At 53.4% G+C, this 13,895-nt stretch overlaps 2 protein-coding genes across 2 annotated transcripts; both read left to right on the top strand.

Moving 5' to 3' along the window:
• Window positions 1–2,768: 2,768 nt before the first annotated feature.
• Window positions 2,769–9,332, top strand: PSV08DRAFT_408442 (uncharacterized protein; the record flags this gene model as incomplete). The annotated part of the gene is made up of 2 exons (XM_014223769.1): window positions 2,769–8,328; window positions 8,377–9,332. The coding sequence occupies 2 exons, from the start codon at window positions 2,769–2,771 to the stop codon at window positions 9,045–9,047; spliced, it is 6,231 nt and encodes a 2,076-aa protein (XP_014079244.1). The 3' UTR covers window positions 9,048–9,332.
• Window positions 9,333–9,532: 200 nt separating this feature from the next.
• PSV08DRAFT_198529 (NUC173 domain-containing protein) lies at window positions 9,533–13,609 on the top strand (the record flags this gene model as incomplete). Its single annotated transcript, XM_014223768.1, has 2 exons — window positions 9,533–9,595; window positions 9,660–13,609. 2 exons carry the CDS (start codon window positions 9,533–9,535, stop codon window positions 13,437–13,439), a joined length of 3,843 nt encoding a protein of 1,280 aa, XP_014079243.1. The 3' UTR covers window positions 13,440–13,609.
• Window positions 13,610–13,895: the final 286 nt, after the last annotated feature.

Genomic DNA, 13,895 nt, shown 5'->3' with positions numbered 1-13,895 from the left:
TTTGTCCAACATACCAATCAATACCTCGCCAAAGTGATCTAACACCCTTCCACAGGGAAAGATATGCTAGCACACTTGTACCCTCTTTCTTCTTCTTCTTTTTCTTCTGCTCTTCCTCGTCGTCCTCTTGGATATGATCCACCTTGGGAGGTGTGATGGATCTAGTTGTACGAAAGGCTGCAGCAAGACTATTGTTTCGCGGCACATGTGACAGGCTGCTGCGCCGCTGGGGCGCCTTTGGCAAGAAGTTAATCTGGCACTTTGAGGTGGAGAGTCTGTGTGGTGGCATTTTTGATGCCGAAAAGGTGGTTACATTTGTTGGCGAGGGTGTTGGTTTGAGGAATTAGGCGTTTGGAGAGAATTGTGTAGTTGTGGGATCCCAAGTTAAGAGGATGAGAAGACGATGAGGAGAACAAGAACAAGGCGGAAGAGGTCTTTTCATGCGGAGAGGCATGAGATGTGTGTGTGTGTGTGTGTGTGTGTGTGTGTGTGTGTGTGTGTGTAGGTGGGCCGAGGCTGCATCGACCAGGGCAATATTGGCTGGCATGATGATACGGACCGACTAGTGCATGTGTGATGGTGAGGCGTGGTTGGCCTTGGTCAGCAAGCCCTGCATGGCATGTCACGCGTCATGGAGTGAAACTTGGTTCTAGATGATGCACAGCACTATGGCTTGTTGTCTAGGTCGCATCATAGGTCTATCGTTCGATCTCAGCTCCTTTCAATATTTTTGGTCGCAGTATGACAACATGTTGGAGGAACGAAAGGTGACGGTGAATGAATCGTCGAAACCTTGAAGTTGGAAAAAGAAAAGAAAAGCAAAAATGCTTCAAGTATCGACAACATGACTGACTCTGGTGCTGATGCATGAGCCTGAATAAGCTAGTAGCAATGAAGCTGGCCATGACAAATATGGATGAGGCTCCATGAGAGGAAGGTCGCCAGGCTATAATCCAGTCACTTCACGGGTGCTTTCATGACACTACAGGCACGTGACGTAGTTGTGACTACGTCACACATGTCAAGTGGAGCATGCACGGCCGTTGAGTACGAAAAGAAGAATTGATGGAGAAGCAAAAAGTAGAATTTTTATTTTGAAACAAACGTGGATTAGGTTGACGATGCAGAAGCGCGCAAGGTTCCGATGTTGGAGGGAGGTTGCCAAAGTGTCAACGACGGGAGATGGATGGATGGATGCATGTGTGTGCGTGTGTGCAACATGGGCATATGTCGCGGACGCAGCCGAGCAAGAGTGTATAGTGTTGATGTATATCCATACATAAGAGGGACGAGGAACAAGTGCAGGCTATGGGGTGAGGGGTGAGAAGGGTGTGGATTCTAGAACATGTGGCAGCCGGAGCAAGGCGTATTGCAACTCCAATTAGCCATTAGCTTTGCGGTATGATAGGCCCGGGAGAAGAGGCGAGGGCATTTGGGCTCTGACTCGCGGGTCACGGCATCTGACAGCAGGGCAGGCGTGGTGCAGAAAGGGCGAGGGCGACAGGCCGAAGGGGATGTCGATCTTGAACAAGGTTAAATTAGGATGGCACATGGGCGAGAGGGAGGGTGCTGAAGTTGCACCAGGGCCAGCATCAGCCACAGGGCCACACATGTGGTGCATGCGAAGCAAGTACACTACCTACACTACTTAGACAGGCGTGTGCGAGGAAGTTGTCGGCACCGTTTCCGACGCCGTTTCACATTGCTAGGGGCCAAGGCGAGTGTGCAAAGGCGAGTGTGCCAGGGTGGGCGTGTGCAGCGATCGCGGACAGGCCAAGCCAGGCACGCGGAGGGGAGGGAGCGGAAAGGGGAGCGAGGTGGGCAGACGGCAAGTAGGCAGGTATACGTGCTTGCAGGCTGTTGCTGGGCGCGTCGCCCGGCGCAGAATGAGGCCAAGCCGGGGCGAGCACTGCGCAGTGCCAATGTGCCAATCCCCGGCCAGCCAGCGCCACCCCCGTTTTCCTCCCAACTGCTGCTCTCAGCATGGCCATGGACGGGTGCATGGGATATACAACGTATGGACGGACTGGTCTATCTGGATAGATGCGCCCGTCCGCACATATACACACACACACACACACAAACACCACCCCGCCGCCGCGCCGGAGCTGCGGCACCACATGCCCTCTCGGCGCGCTGCGTGCCTGCAATCCATCAACACTGCACACACAAGTCGGCACGCAGACACTTGGATAGAGACATGCGTACGGACGTACATAATGCTGCAAAGCCACCCATGGCCGGGGCGTGGGACCGGGGGCCATGCTGGCCTTGATACGACGACTGTGCTCCGAGCTTCATGCAGGCACGGCTGCTACCGAACGGCGCTGTGAAGGCCATCACCGTTGTCCTTTGCTGCCTCTGAACCTTTTGCTTGCCTGTCCATCGTCGCCCATACGCCCTCCGAGACGCGCAGGCGACGCAGACAAGATCGCCCTCCTCCCTCGCGCCCCTCGCGCCCCGCTTGTTTGCCCTGCCTCTTGCCTGCGTATTAGAGTAGTACTTACTTGCACACTACTGAGTACTATCCCAGACTTCCAATTCGGCAATCCCATCAGGGGCATCTTGCAGCCCAGCAGCGCACCACACGCCCCCCTCCCCCATTGTCACCGCCCTCGTTCTGCTGTTGCCGCTCCCAGTCCGCCTCATCCGCTTCCACAAGCAGGACCCTCTCGCCCAGAGCCCCCGCGCCACCAGCCCGCTGCCCATTGCTCGTGATGCTCTGTCGCCGACTCCCCCCTCCCATATAGCCCGACACGTCTGGTGCCATGCCGAGCTGGAGACCACTCCCGCGTATCGCGTTCGCCATATGCATATACCCCTTCCAGCCCTCGTCGCCCGCCGACCTGCCCCTCGAGATTGGCGATGAGCTGTACATAATTGAGCAGGGCGGACAAGATGGCTCCTGGTACCGCGGTTACTTGGTTGCGCCCCCCTCGTTGCTGGCCGGCCTGACGAGCGTCAAGGGCCAGACGCTCGAAGCGCGCGTCTTCTCGGGTATCTTCCCACGCGTCTGCGTCGAGGTGCGCGAGGTTCTGGGCGACAGCAAAGACACGCCCTCCCAAGACACTGCCAACGACGCCCGCCGCGCCAGCGCCTATCCACAGCACACCAACGGCATCGTCACGCCCACCGAGAGCACTCGCACAACTTCGCCCTTCGCAAAAGCCTCGACTACCCATGGCCGCCAAAGCTCAAAGAGCGATGCCGTCTCGTCGCTGCCATATGCCACCACTGGCCGCCCACCCTCCAGTCGCAGATCGAACAGAAAGCGCGCAGGCAGCACCCACTCACAGTGGACTGCCCGCGAAGAGCATCTGCAGCAATTGGCCCTTCCCCTGTCGCCCATATCAGACCCAACCGCCCCACGACCCCCCGCGCCCGTGCCCATGCTCAAGATTGGCGACGAGACACCCACATCCGCCCAGGAGCCCTTGGTAGACGAAATTGCCTCGTGCCTGCGAGAATGGCATTCGACAAAGGTGCATGAGCTCCTGCTTGCACGCAAATATGCCTCGCTGGACAAGATGTCTACCCTCGTCAACACCCTGGACACGGCACGCCGCCAACTATTACACAAGGTCCTCACCGCAAAGGAGCTGGAAAAGGTGCGTGAAGAAACCGTCTGGGACCTAGTTGCCGGCAACAAGATGCTGTGTGGGGATGTCATTGTGCGCAGCCCTTCGCAGCGCGGCCGCATCTTGACGGGCGACGACTCGGCCATTGAGATTACCAAGTTGCAGTCAATGATGAGCCTTCTCGACAGTCGGCCCACTCCACAGCTCGATGAGCACAATCTGCACCACTTGTTCGTCAGTCTCAAGCATGTGGCCGGCGACGTGGTACCTGGAGCGGCTCAAATATGCATGCACCTGTGTCTCAAGGCACCTGGCACTGCACCTCAACCCCTCTCAGAGGCTTACTCGTTCGACCTGACCAACAAAGACGGCACGCCCGTGTCTTTGGCTGGCGACAAGCTGCGCGCACTGCTTGTAGACCTCAGCCTGACGGACATTGGCGAAGGCGCGGGGTCTGGCTCCACCCTGTATCTCGTCTTCAGACTCACTACCAATGAGCCACTTCGCTCGTCCTCAGTTGGTGAAAAGGGCGGCTCAAGCAAGGAAATGACTCCGAGCAAGACATCAGGGGTGCAGCCTTCCCAACAAGGAAGCATCAAGGGCGGAAGACGCAGCGTCATGTTTGGCGGATCAAAGAGGAAGGAGTCAGTCAACTCACGACAAGCCGACTCGTCCGAAGAGCTTCGACATCAGAGCTTCGACCAAAACCGCTCCCAGACTGCCGAGCCACGCCCGGGATCGGCTGCAACCGCAACAACACGAGCAAGGGCTCTATCCCGAGATCAGAAGACGCTAAAAAGAACAGTCGCAGTTGGTGTCGTCGCTGTAAACCAAGTCTTGCAGGCACGCTGCGAGGCGGACCGCACTGTTGCCATGTTCTGCACCGCGGCACCTGGTGAGGACGTTTCCGAAGAAGGTGGTGACTGGGACAGTATCCTCCCTGAGATATACCCCAGCGCCAGTGGACAGTATACGCGGGATCCACACATTAGCCGCATCACCATACACCTCAAAGCCTTTGTCGAGACCGATGCCGAGCGGCTCATCCAAAAGGTCCCGACAGTGCTTCACAACATTAAGCAGTGTCGGAAGATTGGCTTCTCAGGTGCTCCAACCAAACCCCGTAGTGACATTTACCTGACGCTGGTCGAGCCCTTTCTTCCGAAAAACGCCTTTTTGGCTCACCCAAAGACTGGCTCTGTTCCGTTGGGACATACGTCTCCCATGAGCAACCTTCAGCTTACCATTGAGGTTCGGAAGAGCTCAGGAGAACGCATTGAAGGTTGCATCTATCCGTCCACCAACAGTGCAGGCCACACGGCCTGGCGCACAACAGCAGCTCAACGAGGCGAAGGCTGGAACTCGACCATCCGGCTTGCCATTGACCCTCAAGACGTGCCTGGTTCACACCTAGTCATGAGCGTTGCTGATGCGCCTGGATTCCCATTTGCACTATGCTGGATGCCACTCTGGAACCAGGATGCCTTTGCTCGCGATGGTGACCACGCCTTGGCCTTGTACAAATACGATGAATACACTTCGGGCATGATTGCCGGTAAAGGCGCCTACCTTGGCCTGCCATGGAGCGCTAAGAAGCAGGATGAGCATGTCATGGGTCCAATGGCTGCCGTTCACGTAAAAACCTTCCTCTGCAGCACAAAATACTCCCAAGACCCGACAATACTAGGTCTCATCAAGTGGCAAGAACAACCACCAGGTGAACTGGTAGGCTTACTGCGCCGATTCAATTTCGTTCCAGAGATTGAGATTGTCAAACTTTTGAGCGAGGTCTTCGATGCCCTTTTTGCTATTCAAAGCCATTATGCTGGTAGTGATGAGTATGAGGATCTAGTCTTCAACGCTGTTGTCATCGTCCTAGGCATTGTGCATGACCGACGCTTCAACCTTGAGCCCCTCGTGGATCAGTACGCTCGGACTAAGGTGTTCCACTCGCTCGTCACTTCATGTCTGATGCAAAGTCTCGGTCGACTTCTAGCCAAACCTACCGACCCAGAGAGCTCCCGGAGGCTACGTGCGACCTTCAAGGTTGGCAAACTAATCATGAAGTTCCTGGTCAATGCTCGAGAAAGGCAGAAGGCAAAGGAAGAGAGCATCGGCATCAAGGACAGAACCCAGTTCAGCAAAGAAATGAAGGTGCTCTTTACATCACTCGAATCCCTGATGAAGAACCAATCACCTGTTCTCATCGGCACCAAGACCATCTTGGTCCAAAACCTTCATTCTTGGATCACGGAGCTAGAAGGATGTATGCCTGCCACAGAAGTCTTCAAGCTGACTGCTGGGTTCATTGAATCCTCTTCCGATGTACACGGCAAGCTTATCCTCTACAAGCTTGTTCTGATCCATCACCTATCAGAGCTTCAAATCTTCCGTCCGCCTGAGGTACGTCGCATGCTCTTAGCAAGCACAGTGCAGTGGCTAGCTCCGTACTGGGGTAGAGTAGAGACCGTTACCGACCAGTGGAAAGACCAAGTACGCCTCTGCTGCTCAGTCGTAGCGTCGCAGGTGGACGAACTTGGCAAGGAAGCTCCCGAGTATATGCCAAAACTGGTTGAGTCATACCGCGCCATACAAGCCACTCCTCGGCCACCCAAGAAGACGCTTTCTTTATTGTTTCCAACAAGCTATCCTTTCCAGACACGGCCCACGACTGCTGAAGCCTCATTCGACGAGGCCATGGCTGAGATTTCGGCTGTCCTTGCAGCAATGTCGAGTCTGCCCTCACTCCTACACCCGGAGTGGCCCAAGGACGAGACCGCCGAATTTTTGTTTTCGGTATTGCAGGTGTACATTTCCATTCTCGATTGCGAGGCGTTTCCCAGCTCCTGGCTGAGTGTGCACATCTACCACCACAAGGCCACCATGCGTGCACTGGAGAAACTCTTCAACATTCTATCCGACTCGTTTCTTCCTCTCCTTGATGAAGCTGACAGCTTCAGCACCGAATTGTGGCGCGCGTTCTTTGATGCGTTACTGAAGCTTGTGGGCAGCGATGCGCTTGCGTTGGAAACATTCCCAGAGCAGAAGCGCCGCGCTGTGTGGAAGATCGCTGGCGATGTTCGTGAGCACGGCGCGGATTTGCTGCAACGTAGCTGGGAGACCATTGGTTGGGAGGCAACCGCCGAAGACAAGGCCAAGTACGGGCTTGAGAAGATGGGTGGCTTCCAAGTGCAATATGTGCCCGGACTTGTGGCGCCCATCGTGGAGCTATGTCTCAGTGTTCACGAAGGTCTGCGCAGTGTAGCCATTGAAGTGCTGCAAACAATGATCATTAGCGAATGGACGTTGAGTGAAGATCTGGCTCTTATACAAGCCGAGATGATTGATTGCTTGGACAACCTGTTCAAGACAAAACATCTCACCGAAGCCGTCTCGCAGAAACACTTCATCCAAGAGCTGATTGAGCTTTTTGAGCCTCTTGCCCACAGCCCTGAAGAAGAGTTGCTCGGGGCCTTGAAGAACCTCATCTCTACCGTCGATGAGCTGCTTGACCTGCTCGTTGCTGTGCATAGCACCGAGGCCACTGGAGAAATCTTCCACATTATGGACACACTGCACCTGATGGAGTTCTTGAAGGACATGCAAAAGGAAGACATGTACATTCGCTACGTGCATCAGCTGGTTGAACTTCAGGCCGACGCTCAAAACTACACCGAGGCAGGACTTGCGCTCCGACTGCATGCTGAGTTGTATGATTGGGATCCAAACATGACTGTAGACCCACTTACAGACCCGAGCATGCCACCTCAGTCTGCTTTTGAGCGAAAGGAACAGCTCTACTTCCAGATGATTGACCACTACGAGACCGGGCAGTCATGGGATAACGCATTGGCTGCTTACAAGGAGCTTGCGACACAATACGAGCACAACATCTTCGATTTTGCGAAGCTTGCACGAACGCAGCACGCCATGGCCAAGATCCACGAAAGTATCGCCAGGGGCGAGCGCCCCAACCCCCGCTACTTCAGGGTGGTGTATAGGGGTCTAGGATTTCCTCCTGGATTGCGGGACAAGCAGTTCATCTTTGAAGGATCTTCCAATGACCGATTGGCCTCGTTCACGGACCGAATGCAACAACAGCATCCTTCAGCACAGGTCATCAATCCTGGTGCAGAAGTAGACGTCGAAGGCCAGTACTTGCAAATCTACCCGGTCAGCCCGCAAAAGGACCTGACACATCCAATCTACCAACGAGCAAAGGTGTCTCAATCTGTCAAGGACTACTATCTGCTATCTCGACCATCTCACTTCACGTCAGCATCTCGTCGTTCGCCATCAACCTTCAATCCGAGAGAGGCAACTGCAGAAAAGAGCCTCTACACCACAGCTGAGAGCTTCCCAACAATCTTACGAAGAAGTGAAATCGTTGCTGTAGGCACTGTGACACTTACACCACTGCAAATGGGCATTGAGCGCACATCACGCAAGACAGTAGAGCTCCTTGCTATTGAAAAGCGCATTGCAGATGGCGACGACACAGCTTTCAACATGCTCACTCAAGAACTCATGTATGCTGTCGACACGAATTCACGAGACTGCGTTGCCAATTATCACGACTTGCTCCCGCCACTGGATCATGCAGAAGGAGATGATGACGAGATGTCCCGACCTAATCCTTTGGAGAACGCCATGAGAGTTGCCTTGATTGACTATGCTCTCATTATTCGCCGCTGCTTGTCTTTGTATGTGAGGCCTGCTCAGCAAGCCACCAAAGCAGACCTTTCACAACGTATGTATCCTAGAACACACCATTGTTGACACGGTCTAACCAGAACAGGATTTGAGGCGGCTTATTCTCGAGAACTATCCGCTCTGTTGCCCACGAACATTGCTCCAGCGACACGGTCCCCTACTGGCTCATGGCTGGCGGCAGCTACGTCGCGTTCACGAGTAACAAGTCCGACACCTGATGAAAAGACAGCCAATGGAGACAAGGTGGCACCGCCAGTGCAAAATGGCCGGTCTTCCCGACAAGACAAGAAAAGACACAGTCTAGCCTTTTTGACCAAAGATTTCCTCCTGGGAGAATCGGAGAAGGAAAAGGAAAAAGACAAGGAAAAAGAAAAGGACAAGGACAAGGACCTCAAGGTGGAAAAACCAGCAATTGATGACGACGCTTCAACCACAGTCTCGTCGGGCAGTCGCAACAAGGAACCATCAAGCCGCCATCGACTGAGCTTGAACTTCCTCAATTCTACACCAAGCTCGCCACAGCCAGAGGCGCTACCAAGCTTCCCAACTAATGGCCGATCGGACGTGAGGGACAGCAGCCTCCCGCGGCAGTCGAGCGCGCCACGACCAGACACGGTCAAGAGCCAGAAGAGCGATAAATCACTAGCGTCGCGATCAGGCAGTGTGAAGAAAAGACTCAGCTTCATGAACATTTCGAAGAAGAGTAGCAAGAGTAGTGTGCGGGGGCGTGTCGATGATACCCTGATGGAGGAGTAATCTTTTTTTTTTCTTTGTGTTACAAGATTTATTTTGTTTGCTTTCGCGGCAGCTTACGAGTTGCTTAATGCTTGTATACATTACAATAGTAGGGTTATAAAGGGGAGGGAATATGGGTGTGGGCCGGAGGGGCGCACTATGTGTGCACATCTGGCCCTGGGCTTTTTTTTGGGCGGCGGCGGCGGTACGCAAATCCTGTACAACACATTGGCGATGTTTTTGTTTATACCCTTCCTATGTCAGCTTCGATACATAGCGCACGATACATATGAAAATACTGCAATTGCAATGGTTACAATGGATTGGATGTGGCTGTGTGCAAGGTGTGAGCTGTGAATGGTGGAGTTGGTGGGGCTGGTGGCGGCGGTGCGCAGCTATCGATAGTGTACAGCCAGGATCCCTGCCAGGTCAAAAAAGTTCGAGAGGCCCAAAAATTGAGCACTTGTCGCGCGCAACAGTCTACACCCACGCGGAAGTTGGCCGCAATGTCGCTCGACGAGAGACTGTCCAAGATCCGGGACAACCCGAAGCTTCAAGGCCAGCAGCAGGTAGGATTTCCTTTCGTCTTGTCTTTTTCGCCTTTGTTGCGAGCGCCGCCGCTGACCTTTGCAGACCCATGTCTTGCTCTCAGCCATCGAAGATACCCTCCGCCAGCAAAACTCAGAATTCACGCCGACAGCATACTTCGCAGCCTTGCTGTCGCTATTGGCCCGTCAAATCACAGCCCAGGGAATTACTAACAAGGACACGGCCACATCGACCATCTACCTGCTCGATCTCGTCACCCCCCATGTACCCGCCCCGCTGCTGCGATCCAAGTTCACCGACATCCTCACCAACCTCGCGCCCGCCCTCACCGCACAAGACGCCGATGCGCCACTGATCAGGTCATCGATAGGATGTCTCGAGTCGCTTCTGCTCGTGCAGGATGCGCGCGCTTGGGAGCTGCCGCAGACGACCATCAGCCCGCGCAGAGCTGTCGCGGGACTACTGCAGATATCAGTCGACCACAGACCCAAAGTGAGGAAGAGGGCACAGGAAGCACTCAAAAAGGTGCTTGCGAACCCGCCACCGAGCCCTGCGCTAGACCATCCTGCAGCAGACATGTGCGCTGAGACGGCACAAAAAATGCTCAAAGACATAGCGGCAGAGGCGGCAGCCAAGGCGCGCAAGCACAAGGGCAAGAGGGACGCAGAAAACAAGGACCCCGACCTGATTCATGCGCTGCAGCTCATCAAGACGATTGCAATGTCGTCTGGCGGCTGGCCAAGCACCAAGATTGACGTGTTGTGCGAGCTGCTGCTCAATATCTCCAAGTCGAGCAACGAGTTCTTGACCATGGCTGCTTTTGACATTTTCGAGGTCATTTTTGCAGGCATGGCCAATGAGCTTGCGTCTGCTAAGCTTCCCAGGCTGCTCGAAGTCATCTCTGAGCTACAGCCCTCCAAAAACGACTCACAGCTGCTTCCGCCCTGGATAGCAGTCGTGTCACGCGGCTATGAAGTCTCTGCTCAGATTGAGCCTGAAGAGACCTTTATGAAATTGCCCGAGTTATTCACTACCATTGCCGAGTTCCTCACATCCTCTTCACACAACATCCGTATCTCTGCCTCTGAGTGTTTAATCTCGTTTATCGTAAACCTCATCCCCGACAGCGTCATCCTCGAACCCTCTGTATTTGATGAGAAAACATTGGAAAAGGTTGCTAAGGTTGCCCAAGATCTCTTGAGCGTCAAGTATCAAGCTGCCTGGATGGAAGTGTTCAATGTCTTCGCCGCGATGTTCGAGACTCTTAGATGGCGCTCAGATCCTATCCTCAAGCCTGTGCTACGGGTTGTTGGAGATCTCAGAGGCAATGACAGCTTTGCGGGTAAAAAAGAAGCGGATGCAGTTATTTCAAAGGCAATTACCGCAATGGGGCCTGACGTTGTCCTTGAGATACTCCCCCTGAACTTGCCCCGGCCGCCACCAGGACAGACTGGACGAGTCTGGATGCTTCCACTCCTTCGCGATTCTGTGCACAACGCCAAGCTTTCCCACTTCAGAAAGGAAATGGTTCCGTTGAGTGAAGAGCTCTACCAAAAGGTCATAGATCACGGTGAGAAGGAAAAGACGATGGAAATCAAGGTCTTTGAAACAGTCGTACAACAAATCTGGTCAATCTTGCCTGGCTACTGCGATTTGCCATTGGATTTGGTCGAGGCTTTCGATCAGACCTTTTGTGAAATGCTGGCAAATCTTCTTTATGGCCAAGCTGATCTACGAACGGACATCTGCCGAGCTCTACAGAACCTGGTAGACAGCAACAAGGCCATTGTGGAACTGGAATCCGAAGACGACCTGCTTGCGCAAGCCCGTATCTCTAAAGCTGACGCACAGAAGAACTTGGACCATCTTGCCAACTTCGCAAGCAACATGCTTGCAGTCTTATTCAACGTATACAGCCAAACTCTGCCGCAGTACCGCGGCACTATCCTCAGAACCATCAACGCGTATCTGAGCATCGTGCCCGAGAGAGAGCTTATGGAAACCTTTGAGCGAGTTGCGACCAACCTTGAAGCCTCACTACCCGAACCTGGCTCGCAGACTCAAGCAGCCAAACAAAAGCAGGACATAGGCCCCAACAAGATGCCGCCCATGAGCCACACCCTCATGGATCTAATCATCACAATCGCCTTGTACCTCCCACGTGACAGCTATCGTTCGCTTTTCCGTATGGCCGAGATCATGATCAACCGGGAGAACGAGCCGCAACTGCAGAAGAAAGCATATAAGCTTATTCCTCGACTTGCAGAATCTGAGATGGGTCGAGCAGCTTTGAGAGAGCGCAATGCAGAGCTACAGCAGCTGCTTCTTGGAAGTGCAGAAAAGGCATCAGCTCCTGCACGAAGAGACCGACTCAATGCACTATTCCAAGTTCTTGAGTCTTTGCCAGAGAGCGATCTTCACTTCATTCCTTCTATCCTTTCTGAGGTTGTTATCTCGGCTAAGGAGACTAACGAGAAAGCTCGAGAGGCTGCCTATAACCTGCTTGTCGCAATGGGCGAGAAGATGGCGCAGGGCGGTCAGGTCGTGCAATCCAAGATACCCAACATGCCTGCCGATGCCCCCACAGTAGAGGCATCGCTCGAGGAATACTTCACAATGGTGTCAGCTGGTCTGGCCGCGACGACACCACACATGATTTCTGCATCCATCACCGCCGTCACCCGTACACTCTACCAATTTCATGACCAGATATCCAAGGAAACAATCACAAATCTCTGCGATCTCATGGACATTTTCCTCCAGAACCCCAATCGCGAAATTGTCCGCAGTGTACTTGGCTTCGTCAAAGTCGAGGTTATATCATTGCCCGAGTCGCTTGTTCGCCCGCGCCTCAACACCCTTCTCAAGAATTTGATGGTTTGGAGCCACGAGCACAAGGCTCACTTCAAGGCCAAAGTCAAGCATATTGTAGAGCGCATGGTTCGCAAGTTTGGTGTAGAGGAAGTTGAGCGCGCCACTCCTATGGAGGACCGCAAGCTAATCACCAACATCCGTAAGACACGTGAGCAGCGCAAGAAAAAGAAACAGCAAGCCGCGGAGGATGGCGAAGAACCAACTGAGAAACGAAAGGGCAAGTTTGAGAGCGAGTACGACCAAGCTGTATACGGCAGCGAAAGCGACGAAAGCGAGGGTGATTCTGAGGATGAGTTTGTTAAGAGTCAAAGCAAACAACAACGCGGCGGCGCAAAGGGCGGCAACACTTACATCATTGAAGATGAGGACGAGCCTCTCGATCTGCTGTCCAAGCGCGCTCTCGGAAACATTTCCTCAACAAAGCCTCTGCGCCAACGCAAGCAGCCAACGAAGATCAAGGCGCGCACGAATGAAGACGGCAAACTCATTCTTGGCGAATCAGATGACGAGACAGAAGCCAAGGGCAAAAAATCAAAGAAGCAAGCTGCTGATGACGAGGATGCCCTCATGGATATTGATGACCAAAACACGTCACTGGAAGCCGGTATCAACGCTTACGTTGACGCCATCCGCGGACGCGATGCCGCTCAAACTGGCCAGAAGGGACGTCTCAAGTTCAGCAACAAGCGCACTCATGAAGATGACGAAATGGACATGGACGATGATGGCGCTGAGGCAGACTGGCAAGAGATTCGCAAAGCAAAGTCTGGCTCAGGTATGGGTAGAGGCGGTACAAAGAGTGGCGGTGCTGGGCAAAAGAATCAGAGGCGAGCATTGGGCCAGGAGAGATCGAGGGGAGGCAACGTCAGCGGTGGAGAGGGTAGAGGGGGAGCAAAGGGCAGGATTGAGAAGACAAAGTCTCCGCGTGGTAGAGGCGGAGGTGGGTTCAGAGGCAAGGCACCGAATGGGAAGTGGAGCGGGCCAAAGTGAACAGTTGAACAGAGCTAACAAAACAAAATGGATTTGGGCTATGAAGGAGTTTTTTTTCTTGGGGTCAATTAATCTCGTTGTTCATCTTGATCATGTATGAAATTCGATACCATATATTGCGTTCGCCGTCAGAGCGACTTAGTGTCCCTTCTGATATCACGCTATTTTATTGAAAACTTGTTGTCGAAATTTTTTTTTTCAAGTCAGAGAAGATTATGTTTGCTGACGGCGAGAAAATCAGTAATATGTATACTACAGTGTCCACAGAAGCCTTTCCCCCAAAAAAGTGATGTCACAGAACGCAAAGTATGATTTCGAGAGAGAGAGAGGGGGGGGGGCGAATTGTGTAACGAAGCAAGTGGTGAAACACGGGTTTTGTATATTCAATCAAAGGGCGATTGTAAATGATCAAATATTTGTTCTTTTTTTTGGGGGGGGGAGGGGGATATCACATGA

The sequence above is a fragment of the Bipolaris maydis genome (assembly GCF_028858645.1).
Source record: "Bipolaris maydis strain C4 unplaced genomic scaffold PSV08scaffold_4, whole genome shotgun sequence".
Taxonomy (NCBI): Eukaryota; Fungi; Ascomycota; class Dothideomycetes; order Pleosporales; family Pleosporaceae; genus Bipolaris; species Bipolaris maydis.
This window is presented reverse-complemented; position numbering and strand designations above follow the sequence as displayed.